Source organism: Nerophis lumbriciformis, linkage group LG04 (genome assembly GCF_033978685.3).
Source record: "Nerophis lumbriciformis linkage group LG04, RoL_Nlum_v2.1, whole genome shotgun sequence".
Classification (NCBI taxonomy): Eukaryota; Metazoa; Chordata; class Actinopteri; order Syngnathiformes; family Syngnathidae; genus Nerophis; species Nerophis lumbriciformis.
Window position 1 is genome coordinate 66,644,262 of NC_084551.2, and position 19,278 is coordinate 66,663,539.

Below are 19,278 nucleotides of genomic sequence, written 5' to 3' on the forward strand. Positions count from 1 at the left end.
TTTTGCTCGTCTTACCTTCGCTGTCCTGCTTAAACAAGAGTCAAACGTCTCAGCTCGACTGTTCCTCTACTGCAGATTAAAAAACTACTATCCAGGAGCTCAATGCCACTCTTCGCTCCTCCCTCCTCCCACCATCTCTGACAACCATATTTGACTGGAATATGTCCTCTCAGCACATTTACACCGGTGCGCCCGTTCCTTGCATCACTTGTCATGCTTGTCTTCCAAACCTTGAAGAAGACAAGCAAATGTTGCGCTTAACTTCACAAAAACACTGGAAGGATTTAACCTTGTATGGTAAAATATCTATTGTCAACTCGTTAATTGTTCCTCAATTTATTTATTTGTTTTTGTCATTACCAGCTCCATCACAAAACTTTTTTAAGATTTATGAGCGGAGGGTCTTCGATTTTGTCTGGGATGGCAAACCAGAAAAGATTAAAAGAAAGGTTTTGTACAATGAGTATGAATATGGGGGCCTGAAACTTCTCAACCTTGAAGCTATGTGTCTGTCTTTAAAAGCATCAATTGTTCCAAAGATGTATTTCAACACTGAGTGGTACACAAGTGTCCTGTTGGACAAAAAACATGTATTTTATCAAAATAAATTGTATCCTTTTTTACAAGTGATCCCCTCCCATTTTTCTTATGTAGAGAGTCTGCTGGGAAACATGGCGGGGTTCATAAAGGAAACAATCCACTCATGGTGGTGTTTTCAATTTTATGTGCCAGAAAAAAGAGACGATATTTTGCAGCAGATAATATGGATGAACTCTAATATTGTAATAGATGGAAAGCCTTTCTTTTGGAAAAATATGTTTGAAAGAGGAATCATTTTTGTCAATGATATTATAAATGAGAATGGTAAGATTATGAAGTATGAAGAATTTATAACTATGTATGGTGATGCTTGCTCAAGCTTTTCATTTAATCAACTAACTGGAGTCATTGGGAAAAGATGGAAACAAATAATTAATTATGGAACTACTAAATTATTAGTTTGTAAACCTCTAATAAGAAATTCGAGTTGGCAAAAAGGAACTAAAATAAATAGAAAAATGTACAAGTTTTATTTAATAAAGAAATCTTTGAAGGCTGCCCCATACAACACATTTGGAAAATGGGAGGACTTTTTTGACTGCCCGTTGCCGTGGGATGCCATATTCAAACTATTCTATAAAACTACTATTGATGTGCAAAATCGTTATTTTCAAATTAAAATTATTTATAACTTCTTACCCACGGGGAAAATGTTAAAATTATGGAATATGACAGAGTCAGATGACTGCCGATTTTGTTGTCAGGAGTCTGAATCCACCCTGCATTTGTTTTGGTATTGTCATATTGTGTCTTCTTTTTGGGTGGAAGTTGAAAAAATGTGTTTAAGGATTGGTTTGTTTATGAAGCTTGATGTGGTTTCTGTTATTTTGGGAGAGTTCATTGACAATCATGATTTAATCAATTTAATTATAGTACTCGGTAAAAGGTTTATTTTTAAGGCCAAAAACAGATATTCACTTAGTATTACTTTCTTTAAAACATTTATTCAGTATTTTTTAACTTTAGAAAGTTACATGGTTGAAAACGAAAATGATGCCAAAAAACATAACAAAAAGATGGGAAGTCCTCAAAGGCTTATGTTGAAAGTGTAATTATTTATAGATTATATGCTATCTGTTGTTGTATTCCCTAACTTTTAGTGACCTGAACATAAATTGGACAGTACATACTTTTTTTTGTTTTTGTTTTTAAAATGTAATTTTGTTTATAGATTATATGCAATCTGTTGTGTTCCAAAATGTTCTGTTTTTTTTTGTTTTTTTGTTTTTTCTCAGTGTACATGAATGAAGGTGTGTGTTGCTGGACCCGACTTGGACATTATCTGGACTGGACCTGGTTTAAAAAAACAACAACCTTTAAACGAAGCTAATTTCATTTACAACCAGGTCTGGTGAAGATAAGGTCCTTTCTTTCCTTTTTTATTTTTATTTTTTATAGATAAGATAAATAAATATTTTCTTGGATAAAAAGGAAAGTAAACAATATAAAAGTAATTACATAAGGGAGAAAAAAGAAAGAAAAAATAGTAATTAAATGAAAATGTTAGTGGACCAGCAGCACAAACAATCAAGTGTGCTTCAGGGACTGTGTCCCTTGCAGAAGTGTTGTCCATTTTGTGGAAACCAGAGTATTGTTGGCAGAAAGAAACAACCCCTTTTGTGTGAGTGGGTGTGTGTGAGTGTGAATAGGGGAGGGAGTTTTTTTTTTCTGGGTTGATGCACTAGTTGAAAGTGTATCGTGTGTTTTTTTCTATGTTGATTTAATAAAAAAAAACAAAAACAAAAAAACAAAAAAAACAACAACGCGTCGACATAGTCGACGTCATCGGTTACGTAAATACGTCGACACCGTTTTTGTGAGTCGACGCGTCGCATATTTACGTCACACTACCGTCATGGCGGAGCGCAAAGCAGACGATGCGAGCGGTGCGAGCGAGGGGAAAAAAGCACGCCAAAAGTCGTCAAAAGTGTGGGAGTATTTCAATAAACGGCCTAATAATGTTGTAGCGGCGAACAGCTGTCTCGTCAGCTGATGCGCGAGCTCGCAACCGTGGCTGCTTAGCAACCAGCCAAACCCCACTGAATAAAATTATATTTTATCTTAGAGCACATCCGCATCCCTATTCACCTAGGCAACCCCAGGAAATGTATATAATTCGGCATTATTTCGGCCAGTCGGCTTATATGATCAGAGCCGATCAGTTTACGTTCACGCGCAGGTATAACGCGGCGCACTCCCGTCTCATCTGCTGGCGCGCGAGCCCGGTAATTAGACCGCTGTGTCAATTCAAGGAGTACAAAAGACGCCACCGCAGAGTGGAGAAAGGTTTTGTTCATTACAGATAACCCAGAGTTGTGCCAAAAGTGTACCAAAACCAAAAGCTGAACGGACAGCCGGTAAAATTGCACTTTATTTCTCTTTGTGGGTGTGGCGCACCTGTTGCGCAGGTGAGATGGGGAGTGCGGGGGTGGTGTGCGCATGTAGCGTGCCTAGTCTGGAGGCTAAATACACACGGTGTTTTGTGTAACTGTTGTTTAGTAAGGAAGTGTTGATATTCTTTGCTTAGTTTGATAAATGTTGGAGCAGTTTGCTTCATCAGGAGGGCGAAGTCGCTCAACTTAAAGTGTTGGATTTAACTGTGTTGGATCATTGGCTGCTGGTGAGGGCATAGAAAAAGGGGCATTTTTCTACCAGTAGACATCGTTTAAGATTGCATGTTTCACTGCTAAATTAATAATATATTTATATTGAATATGGATTTTAAGTATGTATCTAAATAGGTGGTTAATTGGTTAGGTATTTATGTATTTGCATATTGGGTTTTCTGTTGCATTTATCTATTGTGTTTCTGGTGTTAAACGTACTTTATATGTATCTTGGTGCATTTATGTTGAGACAATTTATTTAAAATCTGTTTTAACTTAAAGGGAAAAGATGTGTCCATTTTCATGCACTTGTTTAATGGTTAAGAGTTTGATAGCCTAATTAATAATTGTAAATTATGGGATTGATAATTGATTGATTTTTTACAGCATGTTAATCTTGTGGTGTTTTGTCCTTAAAGGTTTTTCACCTACTAAAGAAGCTAAAGGCTACTAAAGACAGCTAAAGAAATTAAAGTCTACTAAAGTCTACTAACACTGCTAAAGACTGCTAAAAAGACTAAAGAAGAAAAAAGAAGCTGTTTCTTCGTTGGAAAAACTGTTGCAAACTAAAGGAAAATAAAAGGAATAAGTAACTACGGTCTGGTCTTTTGAGTGAAATCCAGAAACCACATTCAGCATTGGTACATCCCTTCAAGTGTGGGATAAGCACAGCGAAAAAAGCAAAACACTTGACAGTTGTTGTATGCACACTGTGTCCAGCGGAAATGGCCTATCATAGCAGCACAACGGCTATGAACGAACATTTGAAAAGAAAACACCCGACAGCGTTCTTGCCATCACCATCAACTAGTCAATCGTCTGCGTGAGTATACGTTGTCATCATTACACAAAAACATGATTGTGTCATTTGTATCTGCGTTGTAAATTGGCGTGCCTGTTCAGTGTTTACAAAGATGTGCTCCTCTTTAACGCTAACGTTAATTAGTTGTGCAAATACCTTTTACAACATTAACAGTTACATACAGTATACTATGTACAAACGAACAATTAACTTTCACTTTAATCATACTATCATTGTTGTGTTATTAAGCACAATAAGCAATACTTTTACTTTTGTTGAAATGTTTACACTGTTACAGAATATTTCGTTTTGCACTTTTTTGTATTGGATGTTTATCTTTATTTTTGCACATTTTAAAGCAAAATAAGCAATACTTTTACTTTTGAATTGCTTATACTATTGCAGAATATTAAGATTTGCACTGGATGTTTACTTTTATATTTGCACATTAAAAAGCAAATAAGCTACTTTTAATTTTGTTACATGTTAAAAGTTTTAAATGTTTACATTGTTACAGAATATTTTGTCATGACTGAGTGGCCATACTTTTTTTTTGTAAATAAAAGTCATGCCTTTTGAAAAAACTGGCCTACATTTATTTTTTCATCTTCATTTTAAATAAAAAAAATAATCGGTAAAAGGAAAAATAATCTATAGATTAATCGAGAAAAATAATCTATAGATTAACCGATTAATCGAAAATATAATCTATAGATTAATCGATAGAAAAATAATCGTTAGCTGCAGCCTTAGAAGGATTCCTACCTCTGGTTCCAGGCGGCTGCAGGTTGTCCCCGGTGAGCGTGCACCAGCCGACCGGGAAGATGTCCCTAGAGTCGTAGCGGCAGTGGTAGTCGAAGGCCCCCCGCCAGCCGTCGAAGGTGACCAGTACCTCCACTCCGCGGAGGGCGCCCACTGTTGCCGGGCAAATGAAGTGAGGGTTTTTGCGGTCCACCGCCTCCAGCTTCATACCCACTTGGAAGAAGTTTTGCTCCGGAGTGGGAGGCTCCTGCTAGGGGATGTTAAAAAAGGGAGGAAGAGGGTCACGGTATGGAAAGCACAATGAGTTAGTGCACCTTGTATAAACAGGTGGGTGTAGAACTTAGTTTATTTACTCAACAGGAGAGGGTACCAGGCAAATATTTATTTATGAGGAAGGCTTTCATTTTTACAAATGCGTGCGTAAGGGTGGAAAATTATGTGTTGTTAATTAAAGGGTTACTTGTATTACAACGCCAAACAAATATCTGTTTCTCTGCTGTGGTCCATATGGGCCACAGTAGTACTCAGTTGTAATACACTTTTCCACATCTTGTGGCAAAAATGACAATATCAAACAAAAAAGACAATTGGAGCTAAAGTCATAGATACGGTTCTTAAATGCAAAAAGTATGACTTAAGTGGTGAAGCTTTATTACATTTGTGTTAAAAAATTGTAATTATTAATGTAGTTATTTATTTTAAAACACAATACATCCATCCATTTCTACCGCTTAATTGTATATAAATTAATTTTTCATCAGTCCCTTCTTATGCGATATGTTTGATTAGTATGTATTTGTCTAATCCATACTTGCCAACCTTGAGACCTCCAATTTCGGGAGGTGGGGGTGGGTGCGGGGGGCGTGGTTGGGGCGGGTGCGTGGTTAAGAGGGGAGGAGTATATTTACAGCTAGAATTCACCAAGTCAAGTATTTCATATATATATATTCCGCGACCCCGAAGGGAATAAGCGGTAGAAAATGGATGGATGGATATATATATATATATATATATATATAAAAGAAATAATTGACTTTCAGTGAATTCTAGCTATATATATATATATAAAAGAAATACTTGAATTTCAGTGTTCATTTATTTACACATATACACACACATAACACTCATCTACTCATTGTTGAGTTAAGGGTTGAATTGTCCATCCTTGTTCTATTCTCTGCAGAGGTGGGTAGTAACGCGCTACATTTACTCCGTTACATCTACTTGAGTAACTTTTGGGATAAATTGTACTTCTAAGAGTAGTTTTAATGCAACATACTTTTACTTTTACTTGAGTATATTTATAGAGAAGAAACGCTACTTTTACTCCGCTACTTTTATCTACATTCAGCTCGCTACTAATTTTTATCGATCTGTTAATGCACGCTTTGTTTGTTTTGGTCTGTCAGACAGACCTTCATAGTGCCTGCGTTTCAACAAATACAGTCACTGGTGACGTTCACTCCGTTCCACCAATCAGATGCAGTCACTGGTGACGTTGGACCAATCAAACAGAGCCAGGCGGTCACATGACCTGACTTAAACAAGTTGAAAAACTTATTGAGGTGTTACCATTTAGTGGTCAATGGTACGGAATATATACTGTACTGTGCAATCTACTAATAAAAGTTTCAATCAATCAATCAAAAGTGTGAAGGAAAAAAGACCCTTTTTTATTTCAACCGTACATCCCGTCAAAAGCCTAAAGACTGACTGCACAGTTCCTGTCTTCACAATAAAAGTGCCGCTCCATCGCGCCTGCGCTTTCAAAACAAGAGTCGCCGAAAGCCAGCGCAAACAAGCTAGCAAGCTACGGACTTTGCCGCCAATGTATTTCTTGTAAAGTGTATAAAAACGAATATGGAAGCTGGACAAATAAGATGCAAAAAACCAACCACTTTCATGTGGTATTAGACAGAAAGGAGGAACTTTTTTACTCCTCCATTTGAAAACGTGGACGCTATCATCACTACTGTCTGATTACAATCAATGCAAGTCATCAGAATCAGGTAATACACCAACTTATATTCTTGTCTTCATGAAAGAAAGGAATCTATATGTGTTAAACATGCATGTATATTCATTAAAACACCTTTAACATGTAAACAAAAACGGCAAAATAAATAAATATAAATTATATACTGTATATATATATATATGTGTATATATATATATATATATATATATATATATATGTATATGTATATATATATAAATGTGTGTATATATATATATATATATATATATATATATATATATGATATGTGTGTGTATGTTACTCATCAGTTACTCAGTACTTGAGTAGTTTTTTCACAACATACTTTTTACTTTTACTCAAGTAAATATTTGGGTGACTACTCCTTACTTTTACTTGAGTAATAAATCTCTAAAGTAACAGTACTCTTACTTGAGTACAATTTCTGGCTACTTTACCCACCTCTGCCTCTAGGTCACTGTGATGAGGTGGCGACTTGTCCAGGGTGTACCCCGACCTTCCGCGCAAATGCAGCTGAGATAGGCTCCAGCACCCCCCGCGACCCCAAAATGGACAAGCGGTAGAAAATGGATGGATGGACGCCTCTAGGTCACGTGATTGCAACCCGACTATTTTGTGTTTGTGCATGACTTCATGTCCCGAACAAGCAGATTTTAGCTAAATTAATGTGCTGTGTTGCGGCGACCGTCAAAAAAACCGCTCTGCGTATATTTAGCGCGGGGTTGCGATAGGTGAGCAATGGGTCCGCCGGCAGTGGAAACCGACCCATTGACTAGAATGAAAATGGTCAGGGCGCCCTTCTGCAGCCATTAGACATACAATAGAAATCTGGGATTAGTCTGTGAGCTTTGTATAAGTACCTTGTGAAAGATGCGAGGAGGCGCCATCTCAGCCCCATTTAGTGTCTTCAATAGAAACATAGGCCAGGATGATGCATTAAGACGAAAACCTGAGGCGACGATACAATACGCAGAAACTTATGAATTTTTACTAAAAACCTGTAAAGCTCAATGCCTACGTACGCGTGTCCTTACCGAGCGGCGGCTGCAGCATGCCCCCGTTCTTCTCGCAGTAGCCGATGGGTTGGATTTCTGACGAGTCCACCAGGCGCCAGAAGTCATTCTTGTTGTCCGAGCCATCCAGGCGGAGGCGCAGCCGTGACCCTGTCAGGCCCACCACGGTGGCGATGCAAGTAGACCTGGTGTTCCGTGGGTCCTGCGCCTCCAGCTTCATGCCCGCTTTGAACTCATTGAGTGGGGGCGTAAGGCTCTACATCAGGGGTGTCAAAGTCATTTTAGCTCAGGGCGCCGCATGGAGGAAAATCTATTCCCACGTGGGCCAGATGGGTAAAATCATGGCATAATACCTAAAAAGTACAACTACGACAACTTCAGATTGTTTTCTTTGTTTTAAGATACGACTTTAAAGGGGAACATTATCACCAGACCTATGTAAGCGTCAATATATACCTCGATGTTGCAGAAAAAAGACCATATATTTTTTTAACCCATTTCCGAACTCTAAATGGGTGAATTTCGGCGAATTAAACGCCTTTCTATTATTCGCTCTCGGAGCGCATCGGGAAGCAATCCGCCATTTTCTCACTTTCGTCGGTGTGTTGTAGGAGGGTGTAACAACACGAACAGCATACCTGCCAACTTTTGAAATCAGAAAAACCTAGTAGCCAGGGTCCAGGGGCCGCAGGCCCCGGTAGGTCCAGGACAAAGTCCTGGTGGGGGGTTCACTTCGCCCCCCGACGCAAAATGGTTATTAGCATTCAGACAGGTTAAATGTTGCTAAAACCATCACTTTTCTATCAGTCACAGTGACTTTTCAAAACAAAAATATTACAGCAAAAATCATATGGGTTGATTGACATGTTTATTCTGTAAGCTAACTTCAATAGTTTGAAATTATTTTGACAGTTAATGCCAGTTATCCTGTCAACCTTTCACAAGACTTCAATTTGTTCATTGAAAGTATAAACACTTTTTACAGTAAACAAATGGTAAAACAGTACTAAACAATTCCATTAAAAAAAAAATTGGTGTCATTATTAACTTTCTGTCCAAGCTTGTATAATCTACTGCCTTGTTCAATTGTAAAAAATATTCTGTGCCTAAAATTCACATTTCTATCACAATTATCATACTGTAAACATGGTAAGCTAACTTCATTAAAATTAATAGTCCTGTCAATAGCATGGAATTACAATTCAAATGTAGTTTTTTTGTAAGCCTTTCAAAAGAATTCAAAATATGAAAAATTAATGACAATTAATTGAAGCCATCAGACACTTGAAAAGTGGCACATCACATCTCTAATGTAATCATTTGAACTTTTCAACAGAAATAGCACTGCAAAAATATTAAGGACATACTTCTGTATTTTGGTAGTTATGCTGTCAACATTTAACAAGATTTCTTCAACTTGGACTTGAAAGCATAAATAGTATAAACACTTTTAACAGTATAACAGTACTAAACAATTCCAGTAGATAACATTGGTGTCATTACCTTTTTGTGGCTAAAATCCGAAAAACGTTGAAAGTTTTCCACTTGTATCGCTAGCAACGGCATTAGACTTGTGTTTTTTTGTCCCAACGTGGTCTTTTACATCGCTAATTCCTCCGTGTCCGATCGAAAAATCTTGTCTGCACAAGGTGCAATTCGCGTAGTTTTCACCCTTTTTGGAACGGATAATTATTCCCGGATAGGCTTTTGAATATTCTTCACGGAATGACTGCAGTTTTCTTTTCGGTTTAAGACCCGTTTGCGATTTTTCTCCGGCTGATTCTATGATCGTTCGCTCGTTTGGAAACAATGGGCAACAGGTGCCTCGTGCTTGGCAGCGGTGCTATAAATAGCCTCGCGCATTTTAAAAAAAATTGTTTTTTTAATTAATGAAAAACCGTATTTTTTATCACTGCAACCGTAACCCGGAATAGGTTGATGAAAACCGTACTAATTACGGGAAAACCGGAGTAGTTGGCAGGTATGTTAAAAGGATAAAGCCATTGTTCACAAATGTTGGTAAACAAATAACCAGAAAATGTATATTTTGTTTTCTTACTTTACCGAAAATGAACCGAACCGTGACCTCTAAACCGAGGTACGTACCGAACCGAAATTTTTGTGTACCGTTACACCCATACAATTTGGACATGTTCACAGGAAGGTGTACTCACTTGCGTTGCCAGACAATGATTGCTGTGTGTTGACTCAATTTCAGTGGATAGTAAGTATGTACCGCTATACAAGCTTTTACAAATGCTTGCTGAAATATGTTGGATGTTTTGTGAGATACTATACATGCAGGGTATACCGTATTTTCCGCACTATTAGCCGCACCTAAAAACCACAAATTTACTCAAAAGCTGACAGTGCGGCTTATAACCCGGTGCGCTTTATATATGGATTAATATTAAGATTCATTTTCATAAAGTTTCGGTCTCGCAACTACGGTAAACAGCCGCCATCTTTTTTCCCCGTAGAAGAGGAAGTGCTTCATCTTCTACGCAAGCAACCGCCAAGGTAAGCACCCGCCCCCATAGAACAGGAAGCGCTTCTTCTTCTACTGTAAGCAACCACCCGCCCGCGTAGAAGAAGAAGAAGAAGCGCGCGGATATTACGTTTCATTTCCTTTGTGTGTTTACATCTGTAAAGTCCACAAAATGGCTCCTACTAAGCGACAGGTTTCCGGTTCATGAAAAGACGCAATCTCTCCATCCGCACACGGACTACTATTTCACAGCAACTGCCTAAAGACTTTCAAGAAAAGCTGGCTACTTTCCTTGCATATTGTAAAAACAAGATAGCTGAAAAAAAGATCCGGCCAGAGAACATTATCAACATGGACGAGGTTCCACTGACTTTTGATATTCCTGTGAACCGCACTGTGGATACAACGGGAGCACGTACGGTGAATATTCGCACCACAGGGAATGAGAAGTCATCCTTCACTGTGGTTCTAGCTTGCCATGCTAATGGCCAGAAACTTCCACCCATGGTGATATTCAAAAGGAAGACCTTGCCAAAAGAGACCTTTCCAGCCGGCGTCATCATAAAAGCTAACTCGAAGGGAAGGATGGATGAAGAAAAGATGAGCGAGTGGTTAAGGTAAGTTTACGCGAAGAGGCCGGGTGGCTTTTTTCACGCAGCTCCGTCCATGTTGATATACGACTCCATGCGCGCCCACATCACGCTGGTTTTTAATATATTATTAAAGTTTGACTGACCTATCTGACTGTTTTTTTGACATTCCTTTAGCGCAGTTAGATGCGGCTTATAACACGGGGCGGCTTATAGGTGGACAAAGTTTTGAAATATGCCGTTCATTGAAGGCGCGGCTTATAACCCAGGGCGGCTTATGGTGCGGAAAATACGGTAGATTGATCTAGCTTACCTGTCGGAAGCATTGTGCGGGTGCAGCACTGGTGCCCGTCTCTTTTAGATACTTATCCCAACTGAAATGTCCTGTGGAAAAATAAGAGTTACAAACCAACTAATACTTTGATTTTAACAGTTGGCTGTCGGGGGCTAATCACCTTGATACAGTGTGGGCCGTCCACTGCGGGTATGCTTAATCTTTCTTGCATCTTTCCACTCTATAGCTAGACAGCAAACAGACAAAACAGACTCATCTTCAATGTATTCTCCTTTCAACAAGTAACCTGCAAGAATTAATGTTTGCTTTAAAAATAATTCAAACATATCAATAATTTGCTTACCTTTCTGTGGCATAGGCTTCCTCATGCTCCAACGGTATGGACCCAGCTCAAGATTGGACAATGACGTTTACCCTTTAAGAGCAGAGAAAACATGGAAAAAGTCACAACAACAGTGCGAGACCACGAGAAGACTTCATGGTAGGTGTAGCACAGGGCAATTCAGGCCCGAGAATGCATCAGACCGGCCCGTAAAAAAACTTTGAAAAGACACATTTTTTTGCAGTAGAGTCCCAAAATGCTATAGCTCTTTAATATAGATATTTTACTAGGTTTTTTGCAGTCAGTCCTTAAAAACAGCTAATTCTCAGGAATACACATTATAAGAATAATAGTGTTCTAAAAGGGGGGTTGGTGGTAGCGGGGGTGTGTATTTTGTAGCGTCCCGGAAGAGTTAGTGCTGCAAAGGGTTCTGGGTATTTGTTCTGTTGTGTTTATGTTGCGTTACTGTGTGGATGTTCTCCCAAAATGTATTTGTCATTCTTGTTTGGTGTGGATTCACAGTGTGGCGTACATTTCTAACAATGTTAAAGTTGCTTATACGGCCACTCTCAGTGTAAACTGTATCGCTGTTCATCAAGTATGCGTTGCATTCACGTGTGTGTGCGTACAGAAGCCGTTCATATCTTGTGACTGGGCCGGCACGTTGTTAGAAGGGATGAAAAGCGGACGTTAAAAGCAGTGCCTGTAAGGCACACCCCCAAGACTGTGGAATATGAGATATAATGACTGATGAACACCTTCGTTCGATAATGAAGGTTGCCTCAGCTCAAAGCCTGAGCCCCGACATTAATGAACTAGCATCCAAGAAAAGATGCCAGGTATCTGGCTTGGGCACATCAGATTAGATCAGTGTGTTGCAAACTGAGCAGTTTAAAGTCCAGAATGGTTGGTTTATTCATTATTTTGTTTTCAAATTTATTAGCCTGTCATACCTGCCAACTTTTGAAATCAGAAAAACCTAGTAGCCAGGGTCCAGGGGCCGTAGGTCCAGGACAAAGTCCTGGTGGAGGGTTCACCCCCCGACGCAAAATGATTGATTGCATTCAGACAGGTTAAAATGTTGCTAAAACCATCACTTTTCTATCAGTCACAGTGACTTTTCAAAACAAAAATATTACAGCAAAAATCATATGGGTTGATTGACATGTTTATTCTGTAAGCTAACTTCAATAGTTTGAAATTATTTTGACAGTTAATGCCAGTTATCCTGTCAACCTTTCACAAGACTTCAATTTGTTCATTGAAAGTATAAACACTTTTTACAGTAAACAAATGGTAAAACAGTACTAAACAATTCCATTAAAAAAAAAATTGGTGTCATTATTAACTTTCTGTCCAAGCTTGTATAATCTACTGCCTTGTTCAATTGTAAAAAATATTCTGTGCCTAAAATTCACATTTCTATCACAATTATCATACTGTAAACATGGTAAGCTAACTTCATTAAAATTAATAGTCCTGTCAATAGCATGGAATTACAATTCAAATGTAGTTTTTTTGTAAGCCTTTCAAAAGAATTCAAAATATGAAAAATTAATGAAAATTAATTGAAGCCACCAGACACTTGAAAAGTGGCACATCACATCTCTAATGTAATCATTTGAACTTTTCAACAGAAATAGCACTGCAAAAATATTAAGGACATACTTCTGTATTTTGGTAGTTATGCTGTCAACATTTAACAAGATTTCTTCAACTTGGACTTGAAAGCATAAATAGTATAAACACTTTTAACAGTATAACAGTACTAAACAATTCCAATAGATAACATTGGTGTCATTACCTTTTTGTGGCTAAAATACAAATTTAGCAGCGGCATTAGACTTGTGTTTTTTTGTCCCAACGTGATCTTTTACATCGCTAATTCCTCCGTGTCCGATCGAAAAATCTTGTCTGCACAAGGTGCAATTCGCGTAGTTTTCACCCTTTTTGGAACGGATAATTATTCCCGGATAGGCTTTTGAATATTCTTCATGGAATGACTGCAGTTTTCTTTTCGGTTTAAGACTCGTTTGCGATTTTTCTCCGGCTGATTCCATGATCGTTCGCTCGTTTGGAAACAATGGGCAACAGGTGCCTCGTGCTTGGCAGCGGTGCTATAAATAGCCTCGCGCATGGCATTCGGAATGGCTCGATAGGAAGTTACGGGAAGCAGTGTCGATTGTCATTGTTGTTACGCGATTTCGTGAATAAAACTTTAAAAAAAATTTTTTTTTTAAATGAATGAAAAACCGTATTTTTTATCACCGCAACCGTAACCCGGAATAGGTTGATGAAAACCGTACTAATTACGGGAAAACCGGAGTAGTTGGCAGGTATGGCCTGTGGAAAAAGTTAATGTTGATATTTACCTCAGAAGGCTGCAAATAGAAAAGAGGCATTCAATTTTTTATTTAAATTGTATTTGATATGCCATTGATATTTTTTAATTATTATTATTATTATTTGAAACTCGATTCTGCATGTCACTATAAAGTTTTATAAGCCTTGCTTGTTCAATATTCAATGCAAAACGTGTTTGGGTCCCTATTAAAAGGTTAATTTGTTCAACCTTGGCCCGCGGCTTTGTTCAGTTTTAAATTTTGGCCCACTCTGTATTCAGAGGTGGGTAGTAACGCGCTACATTTACTCCGTTACATCTACTTGAGTAACTTTTGGGATAAATTGTACTTCTAAGAGTAGTTTTAATGCAACATACTTTTACTTTTACTTGAGTATATTTATAGAGAAGAAACGCTACTTTTACTCCGCTACTTTTATCTACATTCAGCTCGCTACTCGCTACTAATTTTTATCGATCTGTTAATGCACGCTTTGTTTGTTTTGGTCTGTCAGACAGACCTTCAAAGTGCCTGCCTTACTGGTGACGTTTCACTCCGTTCCACCAATCAGATGCAGTCACTGGTGACGTTGGACCAATCAAACAGAGCCAGGTGGTCACATGACCTGACTTAAACAAGTTGAAAAACTTATTGGGGTGTTACCATTTAGTGGTCAATTGTACGGAATATGTACTGTACTGTGCAATCTACTAATAAAAGTTCCAATCAATCAATCAAAAGTGTGAAGGAAAAAATATACTTTTTTTATTTCAACCGTACATCCCGTCAAAAGCCTCAAGACTGACCGCACATGAGGACGCTCCATCGCGCCTGCGCTTTCAAAACAAGAGTCTCCGAAAGCCAGCGCAAACAAGCTAGCAAGCTACGGAGTTTGACGCCAATATATTTCTTGTAAAGTGTATAAAAACGAATATGGAAGCTGGACAAATAGGATGCCAAAAACCCACCACTTTCATGTGGTATTAGACAGAAAGGAGGAACTTTTCTTCTCCTCCATTTGAAAACGTGGACATTATCATCACTACTGTTTGATTACAATCAATGCAAGTCATCAGAATCAGGTAATACACCAACTTATATTCTTGTCTTCATTAAAGAAAGGAATCTATATGTTAAACATGCATGTATATTCATTAAAACACCTTTAACATGTAAACAAAAACAGCAAAATAAATACATATAAATGATATACTGTATATATCAATGTATATGTATGTATATATATATATATATATATATATATATATATATATATATATATATGAGTGTGTATGTTACTCATCAGTTACTCAGTACTTGAGTAGTTTTTTCACAACATACTTTTTATCGTATTTTCCGCACTATTAGCCGCACCTAAAAACCACAAATTTACTCAAAAGCTGACAGTGCGGCTTATAACCCGGTGCGCTTTATATATGGATTAATATTAAGATTCATTTTCATAAAGTTTCGGTCTCGTAAGTACGGTAAACAGCCGCCATCTTTTTTCCCCGTAGAAGAGGAAGTGCTTCTTCTTCTACGGTAAGCAACCGCCAAGGTAAGCACCCGCCCCCATAGAAGAAGAAGCGCGCGGGTATTACGTTTCATTTCCTTTGTGTGTTTACATCTGTAAAGACCACAAAATGGCTCCTACTAAGCGACACACTGTGGTTCTAGCTTGCCATGCTAATGGCCAGAAACTTCCACCCATGGTGATATTCAAAAGGAAGACCTTGCCAAAAGAGAACTTTCCAGCCGGCGTCATCATAAAAGCTAACTCGAAGGGATGGATGGATGAAGAAAAGATGAGCGAGTGGTTAAGGGAAGTTTACGCGAAGAGGCCGGGTGGCTTTTTTCACGCAGCTCCGTCCATGTTGATATACGACTCCATGCGCGCCCACATCACAGATGGTGTCAAAAAACAAGTGAAGCACACAAATACAACACTCGCCGTCATTCCGGGTGGATTAACCAAAGAACTCCAACCGCTCGATATTGGTGTCAACAAGGCATTTAAAGCATGACTGCGAACGGCGTGGGAACAATGGATGACCGAAGGCGAACACACCTTCACTAAGACAGGGAGACAGCGCCGGACGACATACGCCAACATCTGCCAGTGGATCGTAAATGCCTGGGTGGATATTTCGGTCTCAACTGTGGTCCGAGCTTTCCGGAAGGCAGGATTCACGGAACTGCTGGAAAAACAACAGCGACACTGACTCTGATGACTTCGACGAGACGGAGCCGGCCATTTTGGATCCCGTATTCGCCCAACTTTTTAATTCGGACACCGTAGGAGAAGAATTCGAGGGATTTATGAATGAAGAATAACTTCAGAAAGTGAGCGTTATGTTTATTTTGTGTGTTGTGACATTAACGTTGGAGCAACATTAAGTTATTGCTATTGCTCTGCACTATTTTGAATTTTACTATGTTTGTGATTGCACATTTGCACATTACCGTACATTTTGGGAGTGAACAGAGTTGTTAGAACGCTGGTTTTTAATATATTATTAAAGTTTAACTGACCTATCTGACTGTTTTTTTGACATTCCCTGTAGCGCAGTTAGATGCGGCTTATAACACGGGGCGGCTTATTGGTGGACAAAGTTTTGAAATATGCCGTTCATTGAAGGCGCGGCTTATAACACGGGGCGGCTTATGGTGCGGAAAATACGGTATATATATATATGAGTGTGTATGTTACTCATCAGTTACTCAGTACTTGAGTACCGTATTTTCCGCACTATAAGGCGCACCTAAAAACCACAAATTTTCTCAAAAGCTGACAGTGCGCCTTATAACCCGGTGCGCTTTATATATGGATAAATATTAAGATTCATTTTCATAAAGTTTAGGTCTCGCAACTACGGTAAACAGCCGCCATCTTTTTTCCCCGTAGAAGAAGCGCGCGGTGCATGCTGGGATATGTGACGTTTCATTTCCATTTGTGTGTTTATGTAAAGACCCCAAAATGGCTCCTATTAAGTGTGTTGTCTGTCTAATTATAAATAATGCAGACGAGGCGTGTTAACTGAGTTCTCAACGTTTACTCGCAGCGTGCTCATAACCACATTCTAACTCCCAGCATACAACAACGCTTCTCAGGGCTACCGCGCATGCTCGTAACTATCGTTGCATGCTGGGTAGTGTAGTTGTTATATTTGCTCGCTCATAACAGCACATTGAGAGACACGCTTACGCGCTTAATTCAATACTCGCCGTCATTCCGGGTGGATTGACAAAAGACCTCCAGCCGCTAGATATTGGTGTCAACAGGGCATTCGAAGCTAGACTGCTAACTGCGTGGGAACAATGGATGACAGAAGGCGAACACACCTTCACTAAGACGAGGAGGCAGCGCCAGACAACGCCAACATCTGCCAGTGGATCGTAAATTTGCCCAACTTTTCACTTCGTACACCGAAGACGAAGGATTTACGAATGAAGAATAACTTCAGAAAGTGAGCGCTATGTTTATTTTGTGTGTTGTGACATTAACGTTCGAGCAACATTATGTTGCTATTGCTCTGCACTATTTTGAATTTTACTATGTTTGTGATTGCACATTTGTGTACATTTTGGGTGGGAGTGAACAGAGTTGTTAGAACGCTGGTTTTTAATATATTATTAAAGTTTGACTGACCTATCTGACTGTTTTTTTGACATTCCCTTTAGCGCAGCGTAGGCGCGGCTTATAGTCCGGGGCGGCTTATTGGTGGACAAAGTTATGAAATATGCCATTCATTGAAGGTGCGGCTAATAATCCGGTGCGCCTTATAGTGCGGAAAATACGGTAGTTTTTTCACAACATACTTTTTACTTTTACTCAAGTAAATATTTGGGTGACTACTCCTTACTTTTACTTGAGTAATAAATCTCTAAAGTAACAGTACTCTTACTTGAGTACAATTTCTGGCTACTCTACCCACCTCTGTCTGTATTTGAGTTTGACACCCCTGCAATATAGTGTATGTGCATTTGGGGTGTACCTAATGAAGTGTCCGGCAAGTGTACATTGCAGTTAAGACTGGATAATAATTTGACCGTAAAAAAACAACTGATCGTATTTCCGGACGATAATAGGCTGTAATATTAGACACACTTACCTTAGACCAACTTCATAACCGCTGAGCAGTGTTGTTTATCTCCACTGGATGACAGAAGTGCGCCTTTTTTCTTCCGCCAAACTGGGCGCTCAAATTGCAGCGACCCACCACCTGTGTTGTTTCCCCGTGTGGGATGAAGAAGAATGAACAATATATATATTAAATAAAAACAAAAAAAACCCACTTGTGAGTGTGAGTGGATCGCCTACGTGAACGATCGGCGCTAGGCTGTGACACATCCACAGCCATGCTAGTAGCTAGCTTAGCATGCTGGCCGCTGACGTCATTTCTCAAACAAATGACGGAACGCGAACGTACCAGCACACTTCCCCTTCGCCAAGGCAAGCGCGTTGGTTGTGGTGGGCCGCCTTCGGGGTGAAGACCGTCTCTCGGAGGAGTTATGTTGGCGACATTGCGAGCGTGTGTGTTCATCTCCTGGCCGCCATTTTCCCCCTCCCACTACTTGGTGATGAGGAAGAAAGGGGGAAGATAGTTTGGAAGGAGGGGAAACTACGGCATCTAGTGGCCAAATGGTAGTACTGCAGGAAAGGATGCTAATACAGTACTGTACAGCAGGGGTCCCCAACCTTTTATATATATATATATATATATATATATATATATATATATATGTCTTAATAAGGTTATCCAAAAAATAGTGCTCGATACCGTAGTAGAGCGCAATATATGTATGTGTGGGGAAAAAAAATCACAAGACTATTTCATCTCTACAGGCCTGTTTCATGAGGGGGGGGTACCCTCAATCGTCAGGAGATTTTAATGGGAGCATTCGCATACCATGGTTTATATAGGGCACAGAGTGGGTGGGTACAGGCTGGCCTAGGGGCGTGGTGATTGGCTCATGTGTTACCTAGGAGGTGTTTCCGTCTATGGCGGCATGTTGTTACAATTTCGCTGCGCTTGTTGAGGGATGACAGGTCTGGACGGTATATAATAAACAGTTTCTCTTTCAAGCATAGGTTGCATCTTTTATTACCACTATTGTAAGGTGTGCTGGATGCAAGAATTTGCCATGTTATTGAATATTCAATAACATGGCAAATTCTAGCAAGAATTTGCCATGTTATTGAATATTCAATATGCGAATGCTCCCATTAAAATCTCCTGACGATTGAGGGTACCCCCCCTCATGAAACAGGCCTGTAGAGATGAAATAGTCTTGTGATTTTTTTTCCCCACACATACATATATATATATATATATATATCAGTGACGTGCGGTGAGGTTGATGGCTGGTGAGGCACTGACTTCATCACAGTCAGATTTACAAACATATGAACCCTAAAACCCTAAAGAGTATTTTATTCACCATTTGATTGGCAGCAGTTA

General features: G+C 39.2%; 1 protein-coding gene and 1 long non-coding RNA gene across 6 annotated transcripts in view; one reads left to right on the forward strand and one right to left on the reverse strand.

Moving 5' to 3' along the window:
- LOC133605448 (uncharacterized) overlaps positions 1–11,650 on the forward strand; it is an 83,034-nt gene extending 71,384 nt beyond the window's left edge. For both annotated transcript variants that reach the window (XR_009815144.2, XR_009815143.2), the window contains exon 4: positions 11,511–11,650. This is a non-coding gene — a long non-coding RNA (uncharacterized lncRNA). The remainder of the gene's footprint in view (positions 1–11,510) is intronic.
- Positions 1–18,405, reverse strand: part of LOC133605447 (polycomb protein SCMH1-like) — a 47,650-nt gene extending 29,245 nt beyond the window's left edge. For 2 of the 4 annotated variants that reach the window (XM_061958790.1, XM_061958786.1), the window contains exons 1-8: positions 18,247–18,405; positions 17,929–18,039; positions 11,496–11,567; positions 11,313–11,378; positions 11,171–11,241; positions 7,801–8,035; positions 7,627–7,715; positions 4,774–5,020 (exon numbers count right to left, since the gene is read on the reverse strand). In XM_061958790.1, the coding sequence (XP_061814774.1) occupies positions 4,774–5,020; positions 7,627–7,715; positions 7,801–8,035; positions 11,171–11,241; positions 11,313–11,378; positions 11,496–11,520 (733 nt within the window). In that variant the 5' untranslated portion in view covers positions 11,521–11,567; positions 17,929–18,039; positions 18,247–18,405. Of the gene's footprint in view, positions 1–4,773; positions 5,021–7,626; positions 7,716–7,800; positions 8,036–11,170; positions 11,242–11,312; positions 11,379–11,495; positions 11,568–17,928; positions 18,040–18,137 lie in introns of all 4 variants that reach the window. The other 2 variants (XM_061958789.1, XM_061958787.1) reach the window with 2 other exon arrangements.
- Between the last annotated feature and the right edge of the window lie 873 nt (positions 18,406–19,278).